Source organism: Notechis scutatus, chromosome 2 (genome assembly GCF_049901735.1).
Source record: "Notechis scutatus isolate UNSWTSFEM ecotype Mainland chromosome 2, rNotScu1.2, whole genome shotgun sequence".
NCBI lineage: Eukaryota > Metazoa > Chordata > Lepidosauria > Squamata > Elapidae > Notechis > Notechis scutatus.
Genome location: NC_142010.1, coordinates 207,076,354 through 207,090,904, shown reverse-complemented (window position 1 = coordinate 207,090,904; position 14,551 = coordinate 207,076,354). Strand labels below are relative to the sequence as shown.

The window sequence follows — 14,551 nt, the reverse complement described above, 5'->3', positions numbered from 1 at the left end:
GAGACATCCAGCTGGGAATAAAGCTCTCAACATTTCTGGAAGAAACCAGACTGAGGGCAGCTGCTCCAAACTCAAGATCATCCAAAGTTGCTGCTGCTTAGGTCAGATCTAAAGTAGGGATAGGTGTTGGTACAGGTGAATGGTGGGGATTCTTTGGGTAGTTGTGGTGCCAGAGACAAGTGTAGATGATGCAAAGATCTAGGTGTACAGGAAGAGAAAATCCGGGGGGGAGGGGAAGCAGCTGTGGGAGTAGAATTGGCTTGTTTGGTGGGGGCGCCTTGGCTATTTTTTCAGTAGAGATGTTTTACAGTGTCTTTTGGCCATCACTGTGTCTCAGTATCTTATATACCGTACAGTTTTGCTTCCTCTCCACCATACTAGTGGCTAGGTGATCTGTAAACTAGGACTGCTGCTTCTCTCTGAACTACGTGGAGAGAGGAAGCCGCACTGTAAATGCTAAGCCGTACAAGCCTTTCGCCCAGCCAGAGTATTTCATACGCCTCCCGTGTCACTGCTTCGAACCGTGTGGCCCAGACAGGCTACCAACACGGGGCATGCGCGCTATAGGCTGCCATGCCGTTAAATGTGAATGCGGAGAGTGGCTCGATCTGGAGCCACCTTGTAGCTTTGAAGCAAGTAGCCCACTTTCGCGTGCATTGCAATGCGGCAAAATGGGGATATCCCTGGCTTTGACCACCCAAGTCGAGACGAGATGTTTACACTTAGACGCTTCATCCTTTAAGCGCGCACAGGGTTACACGCCCCTCCCACACACACACGCTAATGAAACAAAGCCAATTAGAGATGTAATTCATCTCGTGTATGAAATGAACCAGGCTACAGAGAGTGAGAGAGAGGCGGCGGCAGGGAGGAAGGATATTAAGATAGAGCTTGTTAAATTTGAGCCTCCAGATTAAGTTTTGGAAATAACGACGCAGCCAGAGGGTTGCAAAAGGAAAAGGGGAAAGAAAGTCTTCTGCAATGTGGGTTTGGGAAATGAAATCAAGGAACGTGTGAGCCATTTAGGGTTGTGAAGCCCATTTGAAAACCTTACCTGTACCGTACAAGAAAAGCTTACTGAGAAATGGGGCGGGGCACCAATAAATCGTGGACAAAGGTGATGAATCCAGTTCCATTAGGCAACTTCTGTTTCTCTCCCTCATCAGCCATCCCATCCCTTATATTCGTAAATAACAGATTTTCCCCGGATTGGAGTCTGGGCTGAAAAGTCCTGTCATGAAAGGAATTTCATTCTAATACATCTGGAGGTTGTCTACGTGGCGCTAAATTAATGTGTAAATTTATACTAAGATTGAGAAGACAGTAATACAGTTTAGAGTGCTTTTCAGGGCATAGAATGGAGATTTAAATAAGAGTGTTTAAAATGACAAAAAGATTGGACGTATGCAGCATTTTAAAGGCTTCTCTTATCCATTTCCTAAGGCAACGTGCGTTGTCACGGTTAGTTTAACTGGATTTTACTCAATTAAGTCAATATTCAGATTCGCAGCAGGTTACCCTGAATATTAAACTAATCATAGCGGGTGGGATCGCACAGCGTGCTTGGCTAAAACATGACTAGCCAGTAAGTTCAGGGTTTATTATGCAACCGATGACTCTTGCTTTTCCCAACCTGGCGCCCACCTAACGTGGTCACCCTGCAGCTTTTTCCCAGACAGCGTGGCCAAGAACACCTCGCAGAGAAAGAAGGTTGAGGCTTCTCTACGCTATTGGTACGGAGGAACTGAGTATGACGAGACCGTTTATAGCAAAATATATATTTTATTATTATAAGTTATATACTAAAAGCAGGAAGATGCTTTGGGTTCAAATACACAACTAAAGACACTTATTCAGAAGCATAGCTAACAGTGCAGTCCTGTATATTTGTGTTTCGGTGTAGATTAGGTTCAGTGTTCCCCATGTAGCGAGTATGACAATAATTGATGATGATGTGCCATCAAGTCGATGTCGCCATTCCCAATTACGTGTCTTCCGCTGGTTAGGAATCTTGGTTAATTAGGAATCCAAGGTCATTCGGAGGATACCGTACGTTAGGGGAACACATGGAGTGAAGTACTGCGGCTAAAAGCCGAGAGATGTTTTCACAAACATCTGAGTGCTAGTATCCACATCAGGCCAGCAAAAAAGATCGCGAGAATCATTTTAGCCGGCCGAGTTCCCCACTTTGGCTTCTCGGGGTTGCCGATTGTTAACACGCCTGTCGGCATCGCAAGAGGGGGAGGACAGGGGACTAGAAGTCCACACGTGCCTTTGGGAGGGACTGAAACTTCTTTGGATCAGAGCGCACTTTGATGTCTTTGCCGGGGCTGCTAAAGTGGCTGAGGGATTAGAGTCCTTCACCAGGGACCCTCTCGGGTAAAACCTCAGCGGCCAGCCCCATGCAATGTTAAAAGACCCGCAGGAGTAAACTATTGGCGTTCAGGGCGCAGCAGGCAGCGGCGAGCGAAGAATCGGCTTCTCGAAGCCTTCCTAACACGGCTGCCATGGCAACGCCCCCCTCCTCCCTCCGTGTAGCACAGAGCTGAATGGAAACGTCCTTTGCTCCTCTGCCATTGGCCCACAGATCCCGACGTAGACCGCTATTGGGCAGCGTAAAGGGGAGAGACCTCCTTTAGGAATGTACTATGGCTTGTCTGGTATTTTTCTCTCCTGGGGAGGGAGGGAAGAGCGGGTAGCAGCTTCCTTCTCTTGCTCTGCGAGGCTGAAGGCCGCACTCGCGTGGATGCGGGAGACCCAACGTTTTAAACTTGATGGGCTAAGGCCCTGCGTGCCAAGCGAAGAGACGGCCGCAGCCCACCCCGCCAGATCCGCGACGGAGGGAAGCCCAGCCTTGTGTGTGCATAATCCAGAGCCAGCCAGTCACGTGGAACCTGTAGCCCGCCTCCACGGCCTTCCCCCTCCCTTCTCTGAATGTGCGGTCTTTTCTAGTTCCCCTCCACTTTTTTTTTTCCCTTCAATGAACACGCGCAAGTTTGTTCCTTAAAGCAACACTCCCCCGTTTCACGCTTTCCCGGAGCGCTATCCTCGGGTAAGATTGGATACGCGTAACGTATGTCAAGAACGTGGAAACAAATAAAAGCTTGTGCGTTCCTTGGACAAGAGTTCCCCGGTTTAAATTCTTCATGGCGGATCAAATAACCAAGATGGGCACGTGCGAAAGAGAGCTCGCCAAAATAATAGGCAATGGGGGGAGATCAGAAAAATAAGAAATCGACCCTCTTGACGTCATTAGTGACGAATTACCAAAATTAAATTGTCGGGACACGAAACGTTAAATTAAGCGCGCACAATGATCTGAAAAACTTCGTAACCTTTTTTTTTTAAGTCCAATGTTTTGAACGCATTTTCTTCAAAGCTCTTAGTGGCAGTACTGTTGCGTGTAAGCGAGTAATCCGCCCACTCCAGTTTTTAAATTCACTATTTCAAGTACTAAGAGTTTGTGGTCTTTTTCTTAACTCGGCTGGTTGTTTTTGTAGGAACGCAGACTTTCCTTTGCTTTAAAAAGAAAAGGGGGGGGGAGGGAGACCGCAGGATCCCCCACCCTGTCATTATTTGTGCAGCCCTGGGAATTCAGCTTGGACCTCCCAGGATTCGTGGCTGCTTGAGGCCAAGGCGCCTCCAAAAGGACTTTCTTGAAGGGCTCCGGATACCATTTAGTCTCTTCTTTCGCGCGCTTCCCCCAAATCAATTCATGAAAGAAAGAAAGAAAGAAAGAAAACTGTATTTTAACAGTTCGCTCCGTGAAGTAATCCTGATGTGCTCTTTGTAAAAACGTCTCCCTTTTAAAAACTACAGCAGCAACGTCCTTTCCTTCTTAAAATCCAAAGCAAACCTTTCTTGAAAAGAACCGAGGGAGTAGGGAGAAAAGAGAAGCATTCCTTAATGGAAGTATTGCATGGAAAGAGGGCTGGATCTCTTTAAGGCTCCCCTGAAGTTGGAGATGCACACACACAAGGGTAGCCTGCCTGGGTGGTCTCTCTACTTTGGTGAGCTGTTGCTAAGCAGCTAATAATAGTCATGTTTGCTGAGTAATTTCTGCCCTCTTTGAGCCAATCGCAGCCCAGAAACCGAAGCCATCTGACAGCCCCAGGGGCGGGATTTCAGCTCTTTTTCCCTTTCTCTCCCCTCTCCCTTTCACCCCTCCTCCTCCTCCTCTTTATCCAAATGGAGAGAGTTCCTTTTTTCTCCCCCTTCTTCATCTCATCTATTGAAGCAAGGGAGCTGCTGCTTGCTGCTGCTGCTGCCGCCGCCGCTGCACACAGCAGAGGAAGAAAGAGAGCGCGACGCACGCATCGAGGAGAGAAAGAGCGGGGGGAAAGCAGCCGGGAGAGCCCTTAGAGACAGCTCTGCGCCCAGACAGAATGGTACAGCGCGCCGAGAAAGAGTAGAAGCAACAGAAGCAACGGCGGCGGCGGCGGCGGCTCCTCTTGTGAGATCAAGGCTTTCGCCAGGCTTAGCTGGTGTGGCGAGAAAGAGAGCTCGGGCAGAGTCCGGCTTGGCTTCCAGCAGCCGAGCGGCGAAGAGCCTGGAGAGCAACTCGAGCCGCAGGCGAAGCGGTCCGGGGAAGGAAGGCGAGCGCGCTGAGATTCCCTGCCTCCGCTCACCCGCGCACCCTGGATGTGGGAAGCAGCAGCAGCGGCGAAGACCTCCGGATCCTCGCGAAATGTTGCAATGGAAGGCTCGGAGTCTGACTCGCCGGGAGCAGCTACAGCGGCAGCAGCGGCAGCCAACGCCGTATGAAGCGGTCTGTCAGCAGCAGCAGCAGCGAATCTCAGCCAGCCCAGCCAGTCCCCGGTCCCTCCGGATCGTCCCGCAGCAGCAGCAGCAGCAGCGCGCTGGGGGGAACCTCAGAAGACCCAGCCTTTGGGTCGCCAAAACAACAGCAGCAGCCGCCGCGGCGGCGGCTCTGTGGCGGCAACATGGCCTCAGCTGTTAATGCCTCGGAGCCGGAGAGCAGCGGCGACTGTGGTGGTGGCGGCGGCTGCGGTGGAGGAGGAGGAGGCGGCGGGTGCAGAGTGCCAGATCGGCTGGGGAGAAGCGGCAGCAGAAGGCGGAGGATAGTGGAGAACAGACGCGCCGCGCCGCCCGATCTGGAATATCTGCAGCGGCCGAGCTACTGTGATGCAGGGTTCGCCTTGGAGCAGATAGCAAAGGTGCTTTGTCGAGGTTTCTCTTTTTTCTCCCTTCCAAATCTCGTTTTCTCATAAGCGGCGGGAAGAATCGCCAATAAAACGCTGGAGAGTGGGGTTTGGGGGTGAGGGGAAGGATGTTCTTGACTCCCGAAAGGTAGAAAGGCAGCCAGCCCTTCGTCCCTCCTACTTTGTACTGTGCTCGTTTTTCCAGCGTGTTAGTGGGTTTACCAGTCATCTAATCGCGTTTCCCCGGGTAAGCGTGTGTGAATGTATGAATGGGACTTTTCTCTCTCTCTTCTGTCTACCCCAAGAAAACTTTCAAAGGCTTTGATTTTCTATCCAACCCCTGAAAAAAAAAAGTTTTGCCCAAGAAAATGAATTCTAACGTTTTCCAAACCAGCACTGCTCCCCTCTCTGCCCCCCCCCGCCCCGCTCCTGTTATCCGGTTTGAGTGTAGAAGTGTGATTTCCCTCCAAGAAGACTCTCTCTCTCTCTTTTTTCCAGTGAATGTCGCATTTCTTGTTCAGCGGTAGGGCAGAGAGTGAAAATTGTAAGCAAATTGCTAACTTCCACCTTTCCCGTCCTGGTGGAGATAACTTACTCCTCCCCTTCAGTACCCGAGGGAGATAACAGGCTTGGTAGCGCCTTCACTTCACTTCGCCGGACGGGAAGAACAGCAGCAGCAACAACAACAACAAAAAAGCAAAGGCAGCAGTAGTATGTGGATTAAAAGATGGATTTGTTGGTTGATTTAAATAGAAAGCATCCACGTGGCTGGTCCCTTCCATTCCCTAATATTGTGGCAATTTATCGACGGCTGCTCGGTTTCCAAAGTCCAGGTCATCCCGGCGACGCCCAAACGGCAATTGTAGACTGTAATTCTTCAATTTAGGAGGTTGCCAGCGCGGTCGGTAACCACGTGGGGCCAGGCAGTTGCTGCGAAGCAGGAGCCTAAGGAAGCAAGGCGGGGAAAGGGATGACAAGATTTGCAGGGAAGCGGGCTTCAGCTTTTCCAGAAGGGGGTAGGTGGGGGTAGGGAAGGGAGAGCCTTCTTCCTCCTCTTCTCCAGACCATCCCAGGATTGATTGTTTGACAGGTCGATTTATATTCCGGTGCTGGGGCGATCGTTCCGGGCTATGTAGCGCTATCCCAGATTGAAGGGTCCCAGAAGCGGCGGTGGGTTGAGAAGGAGCGGATCGGGCGGTCGGAGGATTCCTCCTTGCAAGCCTGAGGGGAGGCGGATGTGGGAGGCGGCGGGGCGTCTGCCACGCTTTGCAGGTTGGCCGGCCTGCTCGGCTGCCCCCGTGTGTCCCATTCCTGCCACGAACTGCCCGGCCGGGACCCTTCTCGAGCCGCTTTCTTGCCGGCACATTGTGCTTTTCTTTGGGGGGGCGGTTCTTTCCCGACCTTAATTTGTCCCCTTGCTTTTCCTTGCTTTTCTAGGGGAGAGCTACTGGAAGAAAAGCGCCGCTGTGGCTGAGAGCGAAATTTCAGAGACTGCTATTTAAACTGGGCTGTTACATTCAAAAAAACTGCGGAAAATTTTTAGTGGTTGGCCTTCTGATCTTCGGGGCTTTTGCGGTGGGATTAAGAGCTGCCAATCTGGAGACCAATGTGGAGGAACTTTGGGTGGAAGGTAAGGATTGATCCCTCGCCTGGCTTCTTCTCGTCCTCCTCCCAAATGGCAGCAGGGGTGGGGGGTGGCTGAGGGAACTTTCCTCTTTCTCAGGGGCAGAGCCTGGTGGTTTATTGGTGTTGGCTGAAGGCCAGATGGATGTAATCCGTTTCTGGAAGCGATACCTTATGAGATGGTCTGGGGATGGAAGGGAGGGTGGCTGCTTGGGTGGTGGGAAAGAAGAAAAGGGGGGGATCCTTTGGACCCTGCAGATGCCCGACCTTTCTCTTGGCCCCTCTCCCCGATTCTGCTTGTGTGTCCAAAGAGTTGGAGCTGCTCTTCCCTCGCAGAGCATGAAAGGAAAGTCTGTGTTCAAAGCGGCTTACCTCCTCCGCCATTTTGTGTGTGCGTGAGTGAGTGAGTGAGTGTAGGGGTGTATGTACGTGTGTCCTGTTAGCAGCAGCAGCAGCACCAGCCGCAGGAACAGGCTGAACGTGATCTGCACAGCTCGCAGTAGAGCTGTGCTTGTGTGTGGTCCTGTTTTTTTGGACAGCTTTCAGCTTTGAGGGGAAAAAACATTTGTTTCGAGGTAAAAAAAAATGGAAAAGTGAAGCACAGACTGGACACATGTTGGAATGTTTGCAAAGTAGATTCCTGGTCTCCCTCAGTTCAAGAGGGAGGCTGGTTAACTGGAACCAGGGATGGCTGCTTTTATTTATTCATATACATATACATATACATATACATATACATATACATATACATATACATATACATATACATATACATATACATATACATACATACATACATATATATATATATATATATATATATATATATATATATATATATACACACACACACACACACACACACACACACACACGTACATATATACATACAATACATTTACCAGTGGTAAAATAATGGTTCTTAAGTTTAAAAAGAATCTCACGGTTGATCGTTTCTTAAGATGGTAAATTATGGATATTCTTTTTTTAATTCTCTGGGAGATGTATTGGCCAATCTGTTAATAGTCATTTTTTAAAAAAAACATCTGACTCTTTAGGTTGGGTGCCTAACCTAGGTTGGGTTAATCCCCTGAAGTTTTTGCTAGTGACATTCATTAAAGGGGCCTCACAACTCCAGAGTCACAGTGCATTGCACAAAATAGTCATTTGGGAGAAGGGGTTCTACTTCACAGAAAAGGACTACAGAGACTTACAGTGCCATAATATGTTTATTTAGAAGTAGATCCAAGTGGGTTGAATGGGACTTAATCCAAAGAAAATGGATAGCAGTAAAATGGTTTAAAGTTGCAGTGCAGTTTTCCTACAATGCAGACACTGGTTAGAGAAAGTCATAATGATCCAAAGTCTTCCCCACTTATATATTATTTCAGCCCATTCATGTCCTCACAATATCGGTATTTTCCCTTTGCTGTAAGTTGTCATGAGTGAAACAGCTTAAGTGTAGTTTTCCCTCTTAAGCTGACATGATCTCATTACAGTCTCAAAGTGTGTAAATTCTGCAATGCTTTCTTGTGTATCAACCTTGGAGGCAGTCAGGTGATTTTCTTTTAGCTGTGGGGCTGAGCTTGAGGGGCTCAGTGAGCGTGTCCTCTTTGCCACCTCAGTAAAGTAGTCATATTCCCTCCCAGTATTTGTATTGTGGGTTAGCAGTTTCTCATCTGAGTTTACCACCTTGTCCCTATTTCTCTCCAGAACATCAGAGAAAAGAGCAGATACCAAATAGTTTATATTGGGAAGTAGAGGGAGGTATTTGTGCCACTCCAATTTAAGAGTAGTATGTAATGACCATAGGGCCCACACTTTTATGTGAGAAGTGGGACATCGCTTTCACAATATTTTGAATGGTAGCTGTGGGGATGTTTATCTTTAATGCAGCAGACTTGTATTTCCTTAGTATGGTATCCAGAAATCAGTGAGAGATGTTGAACCAGATTTCTGCCCCCACCTCCTTTGATCAGCCCTTTATATTTCCTAGGTTTAATCACTTCACCACCACTCACTCTGCTACAAGAGAAGTAGTGGCTTAGAAAGTAGTCATTTTCAAGGATTCCTCTTTACATCACTTGGCCTTCATGCTGGTTGTGGCTATGTGCCCTACCATTTTCTCATACTTTGCTTTTCTTTGTATAATTTTAAACTTGAGAGAGATCCAAATGGAATTGGGGGTGGGGGAGAAGGGTCCTGAAGTCATATCCCACCCTGTTTCTGCTTCAGGGCCCTGATTCGTAGTCATTTTCTTGCTTCTAAAGATGTGTTAAAAGGGCATGGCAGCATAGCCAGAAGGAAAACCAATCAGCCTGCCTGTAATAACTGGCATAGTCTGTTGGGAATTGGCTAACCAAGCAGGGGGGAGGGCTCAAGTGGGGAATTAGCCTTGAATCATTGGGCTGCTGAAAGAGATCCAGGGGTGCCTCTTCCCCCTTCCCCACCCACCCATTAAGCTCCATGGAACCTTATCCATCTGTTCCCAAGGTAAGGCAAGCAGTCTGGGGAAATTCCTGTATTGTAGGCAGAATACAGTAAAGTAGCTAGTTTGAATCCTACATGTGTGGATCTGGTTGCTTATGTATGATACACTCACAAGTCAGGAGAATAGCATTCAGCAGTGATTGAGAACACTGAGGCAAGTTAAAGACTGGCACCTGGATGCAAAGTTTAGATCAGGCTTGTTGCATGACAACTCAGTAGATAACACTTCAACATGGTAATGATACGATGGACGCTTCTGCTGCCAAAGATTTGGCTCCAGAGAACTGCCATCCTGACTTGCTCTATAGGCCAAGATATGTCAGTGAAGCAACTGGGAAGGAATGGAGTTATTAACCATATCTAATTCTCTCTCATTGCCCCCAGAATTGGTACAGAATTAGGTCAAGCTGAGAACAGTCACAGCTAACTTCTTACTAACTGAATCCATTTGTCTATGGAGATTCTCAGTCATAGAGATCACAGTTGTCCTAAAGGTGCTTTTTTCAAGAGGCAACTGGACTTTCTGATTTTTCTTTGAAGAAGAGCTGAAGAAGCTTCTTGGATGAGAAGTAAAACGTCTTCAAAGAAAAACCAGAAAGTCCAGTTGCCTCTTGAAAAAAGCTCCTTTGGGACAACTGAATGCAGTGGAAATTCAAACATTTCATTAAAAAGTGTCCTAATATTTTTCCATTTATTGTCTCAACACCTCCCCACCCCCCAAATGTTGTCTTAGCCATTGAAGAAATGTAGGTGGTGCATTGATGTTAACTAGCTTCTATTAAAATGATGAAACAATTCAGTCTCAAATGAACATGGTTTTCATAATGATGGTTAAAGAAAAAGAATAAGGATGTTTGGTCAGCTGGATGCAGAGGAGGATGGTAGACTAAGTGTTGTGATTAATTCACCATGTCGGGGACAGCCAAGTAGGAATTTGAGAAATAATAATCAAATTATTAGATTAGTATATTCTGAACTCCAATGACTAACAAATACATCTCCCTCTTTTTAGAAAGAGGAATTAAGAAGTGTTAGATCTATAGTTGACTGGGTACTGTAAAAGACCATTCTAGTCTGGCAAGATGCATGGAGGCTATCCTTTCTAGCTACAGTTTATTTATTTACTTACTTATGTAAACTATTTGCAAATAATACAAACAATTAAATGTCCACATCCATAAAGATTAGTTCAAAGTTAAACAATATCTGCCAGATTAACGTCCTTGGCCAAATGCCTGGGGGATAATTCTTTAATGTCTTGTGAAAGGCTAGCAAGGTTGGAGTTATCTGCCTCTCCAGAAGGAGGATGTTCCACAGGGTTGTCACTGTAACAGAGATGGTATGATTCCTGGGTCTACCAAAGTGATAATTTTTTCATGGAAGGGACTCAGAATATGCCTTTCATGGTAGGTTTGATGGGGGTCCTCCCTTGACTGACATATAACCATAAGTGTAATTGGTAGTTGATCAAACAGAGGCATCCTAGAACAGGGGTCTCCAATCTTGGAAACGTTAAGACTTGTGGACTTCAACTCCCAGAATTCCTTAGCAAATCTGGCTGAGGAATTCTGGGAGTTGAAGTCCACAAGTCTTAATGTTGCCGAGGTTGGAGACCCCTGCCCTAGGGAGATCTTTGCACAGACAGTATCCATAACTACTCTGGTAAACTTTATGTGGACTTAACCTCAGAAGTCTTTGATCTTGAATCTTTTTTTGAAGCATTTGGAGGCCATAACTGCTACAAATTGATGGCACTGCTATAAACTGTTCGTGTCATATTAAGTTACAGCTCAGATATAGGCATATTATACTTACATGGCAATTCTTTCCCCCATTTGACACCCCAATTGTACTATTTATGTTTAATAATTTATAATTATTTGGTTTATAAATGTATAATGAAGCAGCCACATTTGAGCTAGCAAGAAGTTATGCAAGGTGACAATGCAGAAGTCATGCTAGCTGGGGAATGCTGGCAGTTGAATTTATTCACAAATTTTAAAATTGCCAAGATCGGATGCTCCTGGTCTAAATTAATGGTTATTATTTCAATCAATATGTTAATTTGCAGGACTATAAAAAGTACATTCATGACTATTAGGAAAGAATAAAAAATAGAACTGTCAGCATCAGAATCTCATTATATAGATCTGTGAAATGGCTTGTCTTGTTAGAATATTCTGGTTGTCACAGCTAAAAAATGCAATGATTCCCAAAAAGACAACCAAATGGTCAAGGAACAGGAGCATCTCTCTAACATCTGAAACCAGTATGAAATGTCTTGTCACAAGATGAAATTTTGGGACACAAATCATTGAGGATAAACAAATTAAGCAAGGTGGTCCTTGCTTAATGATCACTCTTTCAACAACTGTTTGAACCTTTGATAGTCCTGAATGGATAACATGTTCTAGTCATCAGAATGATTCCACGGCTGTATGATCCCAATCCAGGCACTTGGTAATTAGCTTGGATTTCCAACTGTAACAGCATCCTAAGGTAATTTGATTGTAATTTGCAAGTTTTCCTGCTGGCTTCCCCAAAGCAAAGAGAATGCAGAAGCTGGCAGGAATTCGAAAGTTACTGTCAGATGAGGTCCCAGTTTAACAGGTGGTAGTGATTCACTTAATGATGATAACCAGAGTTTGCTGGAATTGCTGTTGCTAAGGTGGGCAGTCATGTGACAGCTTTATGGCTGCTTCTCTTGGTGACAAATTTCTATGCTGGTTACCATTGATAGGAGCGGGTTACTGGTGTCCATTTTTGAGGTTTAGCAGTAGTGCATGTGTTTGAATACAATTCATGTGAAGTGTCACTTTTTGAAAAAGACCGGGTGAAAAAAAACCTGAATGCTGATTTAGATAGAGCATTTGTGTGATATAGCACATTTCTTCACAAGTTCTTCTGACTGATAAGACTGGGTAGAGACAGTACTGATGTTGCTTATTTGGAATTCTTCAGTAGAGTTTGTATAGCCAATTCATTGAGTTCTTAATTTACTGTAGGTTAATAGTTACCAATCAAGTATTGAAATTTTGTTTCTGGCAATTTGAATTGTGGTCCTGAACTCATCTGCATGTCCATATATCTAGCTGATAGCACCCAGCTTACACAAATGGCATTGGATCTGCTCCTACCCTCCTGACAAATCCTGAAATTCTGGCTCTGTCAGCTGGCTTGGGGGGAGTATCAGGCTGAAGGTAATTGATAGATTAAGAGAAAATCCTACCTTTCTTACCTGTGCATTCTGCTCCCTCCTCCCCCCATATTTTCACTATAATCTTACTTTTTATCGTAATGCTATTTTTATTGTTTTTATAAATATTTATGTCTTATGCTTTTATAGCTTTGAATATTAAAAGCTGGCCAGAATCACCCTGAGATGGGCAACAAACAAATTTGAGAGAGAGAGAGAGAGGGAGGGAGGGAGAGAGAGAGAGAAGGATTTAGGCCTGAAATCATCACTTGGCTGATTAATCTTCATCCAAGACCGATGGTTCCATCTTATGCCACCACCAGTTTCTCTTGAAAGTTCAGTGGCCATTTCTTTTTGACAGAATGAATCATTTATCGTTTTATTTATAATAGGAAATTAAAAAATACTGATCAACAAACAGCAGCATCCACTGAGGAGGCAAATGATAAAAGTAGCACTTCCCTGATATGATCCAAGCTCCTCCCTCCTTTATATATGCTTGTGACATCACAGGCATGTATGAAGGAGTGGCTCTTGCATTGCAATTGCATTTCCATCATTTTGACAAAGGCAGTGAATCATGGCAGTTTCTCTTGTAACAAATTGCTTGGCTTGCCAATATTCTGTCCTCTTCAGTTTTTTACACATTGTTTTTTTTCCCTACCATCAAAATCCAACACTGACTTCAGTATTTTTTGACTTTTCAAATACATTTGGCTGCCATGGTTTATAGTGTATATGAAACATTATATTACACCAAGACATAGAACATAAAAATTGTAACTCTGCCCTGAAAAGTCACTGTGCTTCTATTAGAGTTAATTAAAATACACAGGGACTTCATTTGGTCCTCTTTTGATTACTCTTCCAATGCAGCAGCAGGGGAAAAATGCCATTGGCAATCATGTACGTTTGCCTTTAGTAGAGACTCCTATGTAAATATTATGGCCATGAACAGATGAGGAGCAGTTGCATTTTTCCATGAGTAAAAGTATAAACAGAAAAGAGCACACAGAGTAAAGGACAAAGGAGGAGAAGTTTCCCTTACTGATATTGTTTGAAAAAGAGAAAAATCATGTTTTTCATTTTTTTTCTGCGTGAGCTCAGATGATTTAATCCACTGAAATGCTTTGAATGAAGGTTCTGCTTAGGTGACTGGATTTCCTTGCACAGATATATATTTTTTTTCCTGGCAAGGCTACGATTGGAGATCTTCCCAAAGTATTGACTTATTATCTAGTAAATGACTATGTAATAGGAAGGAAAAAAAGATATCCTGTATTCTCCTCCATGCTGCAGCGAGAGCCCAGGATAGGATGGGTAGACTCCTTCTTATGATGTCATTAAGCTGAGTCTGTACTTGTATATAAAAAGCCAGCCCCCGGGAGAATCCCCAGCTTTGACTCAGCTTCTTTTAAGTCACAAGCTGTGTCTCTGAAAGCATTAGCGTTTTATTCAGCGATTTTCTACAGAAGCTATCCTTGCTTCAATCAGCTCCCAGGGATCCGGGCAGCTGCAACTTCAGGAGAGTGGAGGTCCGTTCTCCTGCAACGTTGGGATAAACATTTTCCCAAGCACTGCTAGGCAAGCAGGGAAGTGTCTGAGACCTTCCCCATAGCACAGTTTGTCCGATCATAAAACTGATCAGCAAACTGATAACAGAGCCAGCCAGCTGATCATATGGGAGGCGATCTCTTCCTTCTCTAGCTGATCTGATCGCTCAGGGCTTGCAAGGAGTGAAATTCACTTCTCGGAGCCATCGATGAGCAGCGGCCATTTTTGAGTGCAGTCTCTTCAGACATGAGGTGAGCGGCCATTTTAAGTGGCCTGGCGGTCATTTTCAGGGCTCCAAAGACCCAATTCCACCCTCTGCCATCCTTAAGCACCATTGAGAGCCGTTCTCTCAATGCTTGAGCCTTGCTTATTTTAAAATGGATCAGGACAGTGCTCATGCAGAGCTTTCCCCTCCAGTGGAACAGGCCCTCCAACTCACTAAAAGGAAAAGATGCAGACAACCTACTGCTCAGAGGGAAGTGGCTGCAAAAATCAGAGCTAAGGCTCTAGCCCCTAAGAAGACAAC

The 14,551-nt window shown here is 45.5% G+C and overlaps 1 protein-coding gene across 2 annotated transcripts in view; it reads left to right on the top strand.

The window, feature by feature from the left end:
- Positions 1 to 4,155: 4,155 nt before the first annotated feature.
- The window catches only part of PTCH1 (patched 1), a 99,952-nt gene continuing 89,556 nt past the window's right edge, over positions 4,156 to 14,551 (top strand). Inside the window, exons 1-2 of one of the 2 annotated variants that reach the window (XM_087957903.1) lie at positions 4,156 to 5,177; positions 6,600 to 6,792. In XM_087957903.1, coding sequence (XP_087814029.1) covers positions 4,761 to 5,177; positions 6,600 to 6,792 — 610 coding nt within the window. In that variant the 5' untranslated portion in view covers positions 4,156 to 4,760. The remainder of the gene's footprint in view (positions 5,178 to 6,599; positions 6,793 to 14,551) is intronic. The other variant, XM_087957902.1, reaches the window with a different exon arrangement.